General features: G+C 46.2%; 1 protein-coding gene across 2 annotated transcripts in view; it reads left to right on the plus strand.

Moving 5' to 3' along the window:
- arap2 (ArfGAP with RhoGAP domain, ankyrin repeat and PH domain 2) overlaps positions 1-13,862 on the plus strand; it is a 598,549-nt gene that overhangs the window by 87,971 nt on the left and 496,716 nt on the right. For both annotated transcript variants that reach the window (XM_070870551.1, XM_070870553.1), the window contains exon 3: positions 9,755-9,840. In XM_070870551.1, the coding sequence (XP_070726652.1) occupies positions 9,755-9,840 (86 nt within the window). The remainder of the gene's footprint in view (positions 1-9,754; positions 9,841-13,862) is intronic.

The raw sequence follows: 13,862 nt of genomic DNA on the forward strand, positions 1-13,862 counted from the left end.
GCACCAGATGTAGGATCGTCCGCCGACTCCTGCCCCGCGCCCCCACCTTCTGGCCTCTGTGGTCTTGCTTGGGGCCACGCTGCTGGCTGAGCTGCAAAACACAAATGAGGTTGTTAGAGGAGAAGTGGGTGCAGCACTACACACAGCATATGCACGACAAAAGCACCACCGCTCTCAATCATTGCAGACATCAAATTTCATGACCGTCAACACATTGGGCATTGTTATAATTTTCATTAGGCCAGCATTATTTCTATGACACTTTTAGAAATCATCTATCATATATGATTCTTCGGATATAAGTTGTCGTGGCATCTATTGACTTTACATCACAAAATGGTGTAAGCTTTACTCACGTGGCTTCACTTCAGGGTCTGCAGATATCTCCATGGCTGTCCGGGGGGGTGCTTCCCCATGAGTGCGAGCACTCGCTCCTCCATCTCTGTGATGTCGCTGGGGATTGGTGGCTCCCCACCCGTTCGCCTCTGCATGGACTTCATCGTCGATAGCTTCTTCTGTAAAAGGTGACAGGATGACATGGCATGATATCATTGCGTGATATCTTTGCTAGGTACTGTCACAGACACTGATGCAACACATAACCGACAGATGTAATCATGATTATTATGATTATTATCATTCTTTACTTAAAGACGTACACCGTGACCGCAGGCTTTGAGTAAAACATTCCCGGTAAAAGTGCAAGACCTCACATCTGATTATAGTCACTCATGACTGTTACAAATCAAATTATATAAATACATGAGTACATGTAAATCAATGTAATACTTACTCTTGCGGATCCCACAAGGTCGTTCCATCATTTGCGGCATTGGTTGCCCTCACGCACCTCGTTGGCCACCGACGAGACTATCTCTGCTATCTTGGTCCATATCCTCTGGTAGGCCTTTGGGGTGGGATTCCCATGCCCTCCCTGTGTCAAATCACCCCAGCGTAACTCGACCTCCTGCAGGAGGGAGGCATTTGCCTCGTCCGAGAACCTCCGGGCTCTTTTGCACGCTCTAATGTGCTCCTCTCCCACCTCACTGCTCTCTCCAGCGTCAGTCTCCACAGCTTGCTGTGATGCCTCCACCTCTCCCTCCATTTAAGGGCAAATTGATCAAATATGTGGCTAGTAACAGCTACTTTTTGTTTGCCTACTTGCTGTGAAGCTCTAAAGTCTCCCTCCTTCCTCCCAAAGCAGCTACACCACACCCAGACCTGCCTTCAGTCCCTCTGAGCTCCCTCTCTCTCTGTCTCCTCTTCTGCACATGTCTTTGTGACCCTTGACCTCCAGAATCGCAGGAATCGAGCATTGCCATGCCGTTGCTAAGGACTTTACGACAGAAGGTCAAAAAAATTTAATGCTACCGCCCATTTGATATCCCTCGCGGTAACGCCCATTTTGAAAAATGTAAACTAGGTGTTTTGAGAATGGGCGAGAAGCCGGCGATCTGAAAACCCGTTTTTACTGCCCACGCAGGAAATAACGTCCATTTTTGGCCGATACGCACAAAAGTGGAGGTTCTAGCCCATGGACCTTTTGGGGGGGGGGGGGGCGGAGGAAGGAGGGGGGGAAATTCCAGATTTTTACTACACTTTTTGTGAAAAAAGTGCTTCCTGATTTCCCTCCTAAAAGGCCGAGCTCTAATTTTAAAATCATGTTCCCTCATTCTTGATTCCACCATCAGAGGAAATAGTTTCTCTGCATCTACCCTATCGAATCCTGTTAACCTTTTAAACACCTCGATCAGATCATCCCTCAATCTTCTATACTGGAGGGAATACAAGCCATGTTTATAATTTAACCCTCTAAGCACTGGTATTATTCTGGTGAATCTGCTCTGCACTCCCTCCAGGGCCATTATATCCATCTTGAGGTGCGGTGCTCAAAACTGAATGCAATACTCCAAATGGGGTCTGACCAAGGTTTTATAGAACAGAAGCATAACTTCCTCCCTTTTGTAATCTAGCCCCCTCGAGATAAAGGCCAACATTCCATTAGCTTGGTCATGTGCCACAGAATCCATATTCACTTGCTGAAGCATTTGGTTGGGCTTGTTGCAGAAATTGGCCTGGAGGTGCTTTAAGGGATTTCTGCATTTTTTTTTTCCTCGTCAATTTTTTAAAATTTTTAACGAAAATGTTGATTTCTTGCTATGGTACATTCTACAGGCACTGGGCACCATATGTTGCCTCGATGTTTGAGTCTTGACAGGACATGTTTGCAGGCTTTTTAACCAAGGGGATATCGCAACCAGTATCAATTCTGACTTAACTGTCACCTATTTGATACAAGAAAGAAAGACTTGCATTTATATAGTGCCGTTCACGACCACCGACGTCTCAAAGCGCTTTACAGCCAATGAAGTACTTTTGGAGTGTAGTCACTGTTATAATGTAGGTAATGCCGCAGCCATTTTATGCACAGCAAGCTCCCATAGCAATGTGATAATGACCAGATAATTTGTTTTTGTTATGTTGATTGAGGGATAAATATTGGCCAAGAAACTGGGAATAACTCCCCTGCTTTTCGAAATAGTGCCATGGGATCTTTTACGTCCACCTGAGGGAGTAAACAGATCTGAAAGACAGCACCTCCAACAGTGCAGCACTCCCTCAGCACTGCACTGGAGTGTCAGCCTAGATTTATGTGCTCAAGTCCCTGGAGTGGGACTTGAACCCACAACTCCTGACTCAAAGGTGACTGCTGCCCACTGAGCCACAGCTGACATTAGCTAGATATAGGACAAAACGTCTTGCGCATGCATAAGATAAGTCCTTGTAGCACTTCCCTTATGAACTGTATCAAGCAAATACAGGCACATTGTTTTTTGTTTCATTCCGGCATTCTTTTTATATCTCTTTCTACATTTTCAAGCTGTCCTTCACCTCGAGTTCTTCATGTCTGCTGCCATTGCTGTTTCCTATCGTAGTTTTTTCAGATAATTAAATTCTCTGTCAATTTTGTTGGTTCATCCCTTTGCTACATGATGGAACTATTATTTCTGGTGTACTTGCTAAGAAATGGCTGTAGTTTATTTGAATCTGAATGACTGACTGCTGAGGCAGGAATTGTAACTGAGCCCTTAGCCAATTTTCTGTTTAACGACGGTAAGAAATAGTATAATTTAAAAGAATTGGGTATAGGAATGCAAAAATAAAACTTTTAAAACTGTGCTGCCCTTTGATGAGCTGGTAGAGATTGTTGATGGGTTCCATCTGAAAGGCGTCTGGTAAGAGCCGACCAATACTTACCTTTTAAAGAGTTTTCTTACTCTCCTCCCAAAAGTGTTTTGCCAGTCATTATTTATCTTAAGTTATATATCACAAGTGTCGAGTTGACAGCAGTTGTCTGTACTCAACTCTTTATGGTTTTATGTCTCATGTTTAAATTTTCCAATACGTGTCCAATTGCTCCAAACCCCTCTTATTCTTCCAAGCTGCTTTATTTGTTTTTTTCCTGCATTCATTTCCTTTCTGTTTATTCTTATCATCAGTTTCTTTCATGGCTGCCCTTCCTACTCATTTCAGTTTCACTATGAAAAGCTCCTTGATATGAGCAATCAGTTGTCTATTTGCGTACTGAGCTTTCAATTGCACCGAAAACCAATAACCAGCATGAGATTGAAATTGTCGAGCATCCCACCTGCAAGAGATTGCGAAGGAGACTGAACCAAAATGGTGCAGCGTGTATATTTTTTTTAATGGATTTAAAAGGACCCATATCTTTCACAGAGTAAACAAGCTGACTCACTAGCAAAGCACAATCCTTGCGCTCAAGAAAGGCCTAGTACTTAACAAGTTAAAGCGATTAATACAACAGGCACCATTTTAGCCAGTTCTATTGGGAGGAGCGTTGATATCAGGAGGACCCTGTCTTCTCTGTCTCCACATGTGGTACTTGTACTGTTTTAGACCTTGCATTATCTTGTTGTTCATAATCTAGCTATTGTGGAAGATTGGTGGCTTGCTAGATCTAATCAAGAACTTCTACCTCATCTTTTTATTCGCAGCCCGTTGGTCTGGCTATTATGGGAGACCAATAGTGGCTATATCTCATCAAGGGCTTTTTAGCCTGTTATAAAAGCATGCTGGGATACTTAGCTTTTCCAATACATAAAATATCTGAATAAGCATATATAGTTGTTCTAGGCTAGATCTTAAACCCCATTATACTATAGAGATGACACCTTAAAAATGAAAAGAAAACAGATAATTAATGTTTAAATATATGTATCAACTTGGCTCAGTGGCAATACTATTGCTTCTGAATAAGGTGGTGTGAACTCTAGCTGTTTGTACTCTACTTGAGCCCATAGCACCGGATTTTGCAATCAGTGGCACAGGAACAACATTCGCTGTTCACCTCGCTGATGGCGAGACGCAAAGTTTTTGTGGGCTTTAGAGCATATACTTTCTCTAATCTGGCGTCTGTTTCAGTGCGGTACCCTCTACAGAGGATCTGTGCCATCTATGAGCAGGCGAAAAAACAGCAAGGCTCTTCAACCAATCAGATTGAAGAATCGTCGGTGAGACACGCAGGTTGGAATTTTCACATTAGAGCGTGCGGGTTTGTGAGCGGGTTGGCAATTAAAAGTGCTGACATTAATAGCGCTTCGGGAAACCGTCGTCATCCCGCCAACTTTCACATTTAACTTGGGTGCGTTTCCCAGTGTGCCACGGACTTGCTCGGGAAAGGCAGGTGACCTCATTGAGGTAGTCAACAGCTCATTGAGAGACCCTTAAGAGGCTTTTCAACTTGAAGTTTCAGCTTTTACTGCTGGTGCACAGGATTCATGGACTTCCTGAAGCTTGCCTGTGAAGGCAAGGCCGGAGCTCAGTGGCCATTGTGCCACTTCATTCAGTGACAGCTGGAAAAAGCACAAATACACACACCTTACACCTGCTGCCTTGCTTAAGGAAAAAGTTCTTGCTGACACCATTTTGTGTAGAGATTTTGCTTTCAGAAGTTTGCAGGTGATTTCTGCATCCTCAGAGCCACTCTCAATACATCGCTTGTCACTTTCACTATATTGGAGGATTGTAACTTTGATCTCCACTTCACCTGCCATCTATCAGATCGACATGGGTGCCACTTGAGCTGTTTCACCTTGAATTTCAGATTCGGACCAAGATAAGCCCCAGCACCAACAATACCAGCCATACCAGCCGAAGCAGCAGCAGCAGCAATAACAATAGCAGCCTTTTCCTCGCCGACCTGATGCTCCATTGGAGAGAGGAGTTCAATACAGGGGTGCACCGTGCCGGGGGTGATACCCGCAACCCAGGGTATTCAGGCAGAGGCTGAACTTCCTGGACTTGACCGAACAGCAGTGCTTCAGGAGGCTCAGGCTATCACGCTAGGTTGTCACAGACATTTGTTGCCTCCTGGAACAAGACCTGCTGCCTAGAGGATCTGGTGGATGCATTTACCAGTGTCAAATCACTGCCATCCTCAACTTCTTCGCCTCTGGCTCCTTCCAGGGATCTGCAGCAGACATTTGCACGATCTCGCAGTCGGCCGCCCACAGATGCAGCAATCAGCTGACCAATGCCATGTTTCATAAGTCAGCCATTTATGTAAACTTTGCCACTAATGTAGCCAGTGTGACTGAGTGTGCACTTGGCTTTACGACTCTGGCTGGCTTCCCACAGGTGCAAGGTGTCATCGACTGCTCAAATGTGGTTATCAATGCACATCCACATCACCCAGATTATTTGTGTTCCGTAAGGGCTTCCACTCCCACAATGTGCAGTGCGTCGGCAAACACAAAAACATTCACATGCATGTGTGCACCAGTTTCCCAGGGAGCTGTCATGACTTTCGTGCTGTGCCAGTCCACCCTCCCTCAGCTCTTCGCATCACCAAATGGACTTTCCAGCTGGCTGCTTGGAGACCAGGGCTATCCATTGAAGACGTGGCTGATGACACCTTTGAGGAGGCCAAATAATGAGGCCGAGGAGCACTATAATTCAAGCCACATGACAGCCAGATGTATCATAGAGCAAGCAATCGGCATAGTGAAAATGCGCTTCAGATGCCTTGACAGATCTGGAGGAGCCCTTACCTACACATCAACCAGGGTCTCCAGAATGATTGTCATATGCTGTGCACTGCACAACATAGCTCAGCAGCGAGGATTGGAGTTACAGGGGGAGCAAGACGCAGAGCGCACGGCCTCTTCGGAGGCGGAGCAGGTGGAACGCGAGGAAAAAGAAGAATCAGAGGTGGTGATGGCACTAACAGCTGTGCACATTGTTGCCTGAGAGGCCCAGGATGGCCTCATAATGTCGTGATTTCGTTAAGTTGCACTCATCTGGCTCCCAAATGCTGTACCAACTTCTCCCATCCCCACCCTCACCAACACCAAAAAGCAGCCCTAAAATGACCAAACCATTCCTGTCACATACACACCAATTGCTCGAGATTAAGTAATGTCTCATCATTCACTCCAACAGACAAGACCACTTCCCAGGTAGCAAGCAAAGATGGACAAGATGGCAAAGTGGTGCAAAGAAATAAATTTATGTGCGTCATAAATAGAACTGAAACTTAACGCTAACATTTTGGCACACCCTTGTGCATCTATGATTGTGTCATTTTTCTCTTCTGAGCGCTTCTACAAGATGCATACCCTGTGGATTCAGCAGAGGTAGAGGCTGGCTGCTCACTTCCCTGCTGCAACTGCTTAGACACTTTAGGCAGATGTCCTCTGGGTTTTGGAGTCTGTGAGGGCGCTGTCAAAGACTGCTCCTGCAATTGTGCAGAGGCAGACTCGGCCACCGGGATCCAAGGTAGCATGTGGAGCTCTGACTGAGAGGGAAAAGTATGAGCACTTTGAGAAGAACCCCCACTTCCCTGTGCCCTCTCCCCATCATCCCTCTCATGGGCCACCAACACCTCCCTGCTAGCAGGAGCTGGAGAGCATCTTGCTGCACATCAGTGCGACAATGAAGGCCCAAGTCTACGTTGGTATCCCTCCAGAGATGAGTGCCATAAATTCAAGCTGCTGTTAACAGCAAGCATGCTCTCGTTTGACTGGAGCATTAGCTGCTCCATACAGGTGGCCATCCTTTCCATGGAACAGGTGATTGTGCTGCTCATGTTGGAGATGGACTCCTCCATCCTCTCTACAATTGTGCACATTGTGGCTGGAAAAGCTGCCAGAACCTTGCGCATTTGTTGCTGCTCCTCCAAGAGCACCCTCTTTGTCAACGGTTCCCGAGATTCAGCATCTGCACACAACTCAAGAGCTTGGAGTGTCCTGCGCCCTCTGGCGAGGACTCTCCACTGTGGTCGCTGCCTCCTCCATCTGTTCTTGCTCACTTGTGATGAGTGAGACACCAAGTGACCCCAACACTACTCTTAGCCTCGCATGACCCACCGACATGTGCATATCAGCGCTGGTGCTGGGTGTACATGGGTCTGATGATGGTGCACCCTCAGAGGTTGCAGCTTTCTCTGAGGAATCATCTTCCTCCTTCGGCTGGACAGTGGTGGAGACAATTGATGGACCTATGGGAGAGTAAAGACATGAATTAGAACTCTTATGATAAGAATGTTTAACGTTACCATTATGCACATCAATATATTTTATTAGCTGCTGACATCAGTCACCATGAGTGACTGTTGCTAACTGTGTGGCTGTATGATATTTAATTCTGTCGCCAGATTGCTGGGAGGTCCCACCACCAGCAGCTGTGCCACACTCTTTAATTCTAGTGCCGCCTCCTCTCCTTGCGTCAAGTACTGTAAATTGGAGGCCCACCACCAGTTCTCTACCTCTCCCTGTTGTTGTGTGCTTTCTTCTCCTGAAAAGAAGGAAAGAAACAAATTTTGAATGATAGTGATGGAATGAGTGTAGGGGATGGATGGGCTAGGCTAGAGGATGCTTATGAGGAAGTGGCATGACATTACCAAATGACGACCTCCTGTGGTGTTACTTTCTATGATTGCATTAGGCTGAGCGTGAGTGTCACTGGTGGATAATCAGATGGGGATGTGAGTAAGTACATAGACAGAGAGTGATAGGTGCACTTGCAAGGTAGGTTGGTGTGAGGGGTGATGTATAGTAGGCTTGGGAAAGCAGAGTGATAGGGTTGGGGTGACACGCAGACCAGGCTGTAATTAATGTGGTATTGTACTCACCTTACATGACCTCATGAAGTCATTAAATCTCTTCCTTCACTGCATCCAGAAATGGCAGACAACACCCTGGCTGCTCACATTGTGGATTATCTCCAGCCATGTGATATTTGGCTACCTCTTCCTCCCATCACTAGGGAAGAGGACCTCCTTCTTTGCTCTCACTCGCTGGAGCAGGATGTCCAGGGAGGAATCTGAAAAGCTGGGCACAGCCTTTTGGCGCTGAGACTGCATTATTGGCTATAAATGATTGCACCCTCACAGTCAAGGTATTGGATGCAACAGTACCACGCACCTCTCCCAGCCACCTCAGACCCTCTTACACCAATCTGCAACTCCCTTAAATAGGTGAACTGAAGGCGAGTCTTCCGTGATGTCATCAGACCCGCTCCATTTAATTGACTGTGAAATCCGCATGACTCAGTCAATTGATGTAGTTAAGTTAAACACACAGTATAGAGCACGCTGTTGGAATATTCATGATGGCGACCCGCTATTTGCCCCTCCCCCCCACCCCCCCCACCCCCCACCCGAACCCGAACCCACTCAAGTAAAAATTCAGCCCGCAGAGTCTAAACCAGCAAGTATAATGCAGGAAATATAAATTTAATTTAAATTATGGACAGAAAGCAAAATAAAGATTGGGAAAGACAGATGGGATTAAGAGAGACAGACAGAAAAAGGAAAGAAAAGTTGTAATTCTTTTTAAAATCTCTAACACTCTGCACTTGTGAAATAGATTTTCAGGGCCAGACATTGTTTCAGTATCACACCAATTAAAAACTCACTTACTGCTGAATTCACTAGCCTAAACTTTTTCTGCCATCTTTAATGAGGAACTAGTGGGCAAGTACCCCAGGCTCACGCCATTGCATTCATTACAATAGCGGGGACAGCAAAAGTGCACCCTGTGGAGCAGCAAGGTATCTCTGACAGCAACTTCCGGATTTCCGCATTTAACTGCATTTGCGGATGCCAGAAGTTGCTGTCCGATTTAACCCGATACAACGGTGAGTGCTGTTAGCGTCACCGTTATTCTTATTGCAAAATCCCATCCAATATCTAGGCCTGCATTTTAGTGCAGTACTGAAGAAGTCCTGCAATATCGGAGGTGCTTTTTTTCAGATGTGACATTAAACTATTGCTGTTTATGGAACCTTTCTCAGTACAAATTAGCTGCCATGTTTTCTTACATGTTTCAAAAATAATTAGATGACTGTGATGCACTTTGGGTATCCTGAGGACATGAAAGGTGCTATATAAATTCAGATTATTTAAGACTAGTACTGATATATATTATTACACACATAGTATACAACTGGTAGTTGTGGTTCACAGAAAACTGAGCTATATAACCATGAGCCATCTGAAGGTCCATTTTTAGAAGCCGACTGCGATCTGACCTGTATCGTGAATTTGGATGTTTTCAATCTTCCTTGAAAAAATGTCTGCAAATGTTAAAGTGTTCATTATTATAATATTCTGATCTTGTATACTAACAGTAAATATGTTTGTGTTTAGAGATTTAAAAACGAGTAACACTTTAAACAATTCATCTGCTATTCGAAACAATCTTTTTATATTTCCAATTGTTTTTAACCACAGTTCCTTATTGATAAGAAGAAACCTCAACCTATCACACATCTCCAGTGGTAACGTTCCGCAAAACCCATTGTTGGCTGGTGTGTACAGTAAGTAACGTTTCAACTTGTTTCACAGCAGATGCATGATCCACAGGGACACCCAATTTCACTTTGTAAACATTACCTGTTTTTTTTTTCAAAACTGAGATTGCTGCAACAATAAACAGCATTTTCCAGCCTTTCGATTCCCTTCTCTCCTGGATGACTGGCATAAGAACAAATAATACATTTATGCTTGGGGTCACCTGACACTGTTGGATGTCATGCAGGCAATACAGGAAGTCGAATCTTGTTCTTATCCAAAGTGGGGTATTACAGAACATAACATAAGAAATAGGAGCAGGAGTAGGCCACCTGGCCCCTCGTGCCTGCTCCGCCATTCAATAAGATCATGGCTGATCTGATGATGGGCTCAGCTCCACTTCCCTGCCCACTCCTCATAACCCTTTATTCACTTATCGCTCAAAAATCTTTCCATTTCCACCTTAAATATATTCAATGACCCAGCCTCCACAGCTCTCTGGGTCAGAGAATTCCACAGATTTACAACCCTCTGAGAGAAGAAATTCCTCCTCATCTCAGTTTTAAATGGGCAGCCCCTTATTCCAAGCCTATGTCCTCTAGTTTTAGTTTCCCCTATGAGTGGAAATATCCTCTCTGCATCCACCTTGACGAGCCCCCTCATTATCGCCTTCCCTCTCCCCCAATCTCTCCTTTCCACTCCTCCAGTCTCTCCTTCCCTCTGCCTCAGTCTCTCTCTCTCTTCCCCAGTCTCTCTTCCTCAGTCTCTCTTCCTCAGTCTCTCTTCCTCTTTCTCTCTCTCTCGCTCTCTCTCCATCTCTCCGCAGTCTCGCTCTCTCCGCAGTCTCGCTCTCTCCGCAGTCTCGCTCTCTCCGCAGTCTCGCTCTCTCCGCAGTCTCGCTCTCTCCGCAGTCTCACCCTCTCCCCAGTCTCGCCCTCTCCCCAGTCTCTCTCGCCCTCCCCAGTCTCTCACCCCCTGCCCCCCCTCCCCCAGGTCTCTCTCTCTCTCCCTCCCCCAGGTCTCTCTCTCTCCCCCTCATCCAGGTCTCTCTCTCTCTCTCTCTCTCTCTCTCTCCCCCTCATCCAAGTCTCTCTCTCTCTCTCCCCCTCACCCAGGTCTCTCTCTCTCTCTTTCTCTCTCTTTCTCTCGCTCCCTTGACCCCAGTCGCTCTCTTTTTCTCTCCCCCAGTCTCCCCCTCCCCCTCCCCCAGTCTCTCTCTCTCTCCATCTCATCCAGTCTCTCTCTCCATCTCATCCAGTCTCTCTCTCCATCTCCTCCAGTCTCTCTCCCTCTCTCTCCCCAGCCTCTCTCCAGCTTCCCTCCCTCTCTCTCTCCAACCTCCCTTCCTCCCTCTCTCTCTCCAGCCTCTCTCTCTCTCTCTCCCCAGCCTCTCTCTCTCTCTCTCTCTATCCGCAGCTATCATGTATGCAATAAAGGTTCAAACTGAGTACTGTTTATCCAAGCAAGGTACAACCTTGGCTCTGCTTTATTTAGGCCCAAAGTGCCTGACTCTCAAAATGGCTGGACTTTTATACCTGAGCAGCACCATGTGCATTCTGCTCAGTGGCCTCCAACTATGACACCATCTGGTAGCTACAAACAGAATGTACATACATGACAATACTCCCCTCTCAGATCTTATCACAGTCTTTCACAGATGGTCCGGTGCTTTGTGCTCATGGGTTGACCGTCTCAGTTTGATTCCAGCCTTGGGTGAGTGTGTGGGGTCTGTTGTGGCTGGTGGCTGGATGGCTGACTTGTTGGGGTGGCAGTGGCCATGTCAGGAATTGCAAGTCCATTTTTATTGAACAGGTCCGTGATGGAAATTCCAGGTTCACTGATGACCCTTGAGTCCTCTGAAGACTGCTGGCAGGTTGGTTGGTCGTCGATGGTTTCTTCGTCTGACTGTTTTGGCTCGTCTGTGTGCCTCAGCTTTGTCTGATCCATGTGTTTCCTGCAAGTTTGCCCATTCTTGAGCTTAATGACGAATACTCTGTTGCCCTCCTTGGCCATGACCGTACCAGCGATCCATTTGGGAACCTGACCATAATTCAGTACATATACAGGATCATTAACAGAAATCTCGCGTGACACAGTTGTGCGATCGTGGTATCCTTGTTGACTTTGTCTTCTGTATTCAACATGATTATTTAATTTTGGGTGTACAAGAGATAGCTTGGTCTTAAGACCTCTTTTCATCATGAGTTCAGCAGTCGAGACCCCTATGAGTGTGTGGGGTCTTGTCCTGTAACTCAGCAGTATGCAGGACAAGCGGGTTTGCAGTGACTCTTGGGTTACTCTCCTCATGCTTTGCTTAATCATTTGTACTGCACGTTCTGCTTGCTCGTTGGACGCAGGCTTGAATGGTGCTGACCTTACATATTTTATGCCATTAAGTTTCACAAACTCCTGAAACTCCTGACTGGTGAAGCACAATCCATTGTCGCTCACCACTATGTCAGGCAGACCATGTGTTGCGAATATGACATTGAAATTCTCTATGGTTGCCGTGGACGTGCTGGACGACATGATTATGCATTGTATCCACTTCGAATACATGTCCACCACCACTAAAAACATCTTGCCCAGGAAGGGACTTGCAAAATCTACATGGATCCTGGACCAAGGTTTGGATGGCCACGACCACAGACTCAGTGGTGATTCTGCTGGTGCTTTGCTGAGCTGCATGCAGGTGTTTCACTGATGCACACATGCTTCCAGCTTAGAATCAATTCCTGGCCACCATACATCCTGGCGATGGTCTTCTTCATCACGATACCAGGATGTGTGCTGTGTAACTCACGCACAAATTTCTCTCTCCCTTTCTTGGGCATTACAACACGATTGCCCCACAATACGCAATCTGCTTGAATAGACTGTTCGTCCTTGCAACGAATGTACGGTTTGGCCTCCTCGCACATTTGCTTAGGTATGGCAGACCAATCTCTTTTGAGGACGCAACACTTTACCATCGATAAAATCGGGTCCTGACTGGTCTAGGTCTTAACTTGTTGAGCCGTGACAGGGGTTCCTTTACCCTAAAAAGCATCCATGATTAACATTAGATCTGCCGGTTGTAGCGTTTCCACCTCCAGTGTGGGCAACAGCAACCGGCTCAAAGCATCGACACAATTCTCTGTGCCAGGTCTGTGGCGAATGACATAATCATAGGCAGATAATGTCAGCGCCCACCTTTGGATGTGGGATGAAGCGTTGGTATTGATACCTTTTGCTCTCGGAAAACAATGAAATGAGCGGCTTGTGATCAGTCTCTAATTCGAACCTCAGACCCGAACAGTTATTGATGCATCTTTTTAACACCGTACACACACGCTAAAGCTTTTTTTCGACCATACTGTAGGCTCTTTCTGCTTTGGATAAACTTTTCGATGCATACGCGACAGATTGAAGTTTCCCCCTCTCATTAGCTTGTTGGAGGACGCAATCAATTCCATATGATGATGCATCACAGGACAAAACTGAATGTTTACATGGGTCATAATATACCAGCAGCTTGTTCGAGCAAAGCAGATTGGTGGCTTTCTCGAAAGCTCTGTCTTGCGATGCGCCCTACACCCAGTTGTTGCCTTTTCTCAATAACATGTGCAGTGGTTTTAGTGAGATGCTCAATTTAGGTAGGAAGTTACCAAAGTAGTTGAGTAGACCCAGGAACGAACTCAGCTCTGTCACATTCTGTGGCTTGGGTGCATTCTTGATGGCCTTGGTTTTCACGTCAGTAGGTCTGATGCCATCAGTGGCGATTTTCCTCCCGAGGAATTCGACCTCTGGTGCCATGAAGACGCACTTCGAGCATTTCAGTCCGAGTCCCACTCTGTCCAAACGCAGTAGAACCTCTTCCAGGTTGTTCAGATGTTCCTTGGAGTCATGACCGGTGATCAGGATGTCATCTTGGAACACGACGGTTCTGGGAATGGACTTCAGTCGACTTTCCATATTCCTCTGGAATATTGCTGCAGCCGAGCGAATTCCAAAAGGGCAGCTGTGGTAAATAAACAGTCCTTTGTGCATGTTAATGCGTGTAAGTCTC

Source organism: Pristiophorus japonicus, chromosome 2 (assembly GCF_044704955.1).
Source record: "Pristiophorus japonicus isolate sPriJap1 chromosome 2, sPriJap1.hap1, whole genome shotgun sequence".
NCBI lineage: Eukaryota > Metazoa > Chordata > Chondrichthyes > Pristiophoridae > Pristiophorus > Pristiophorus japonicus.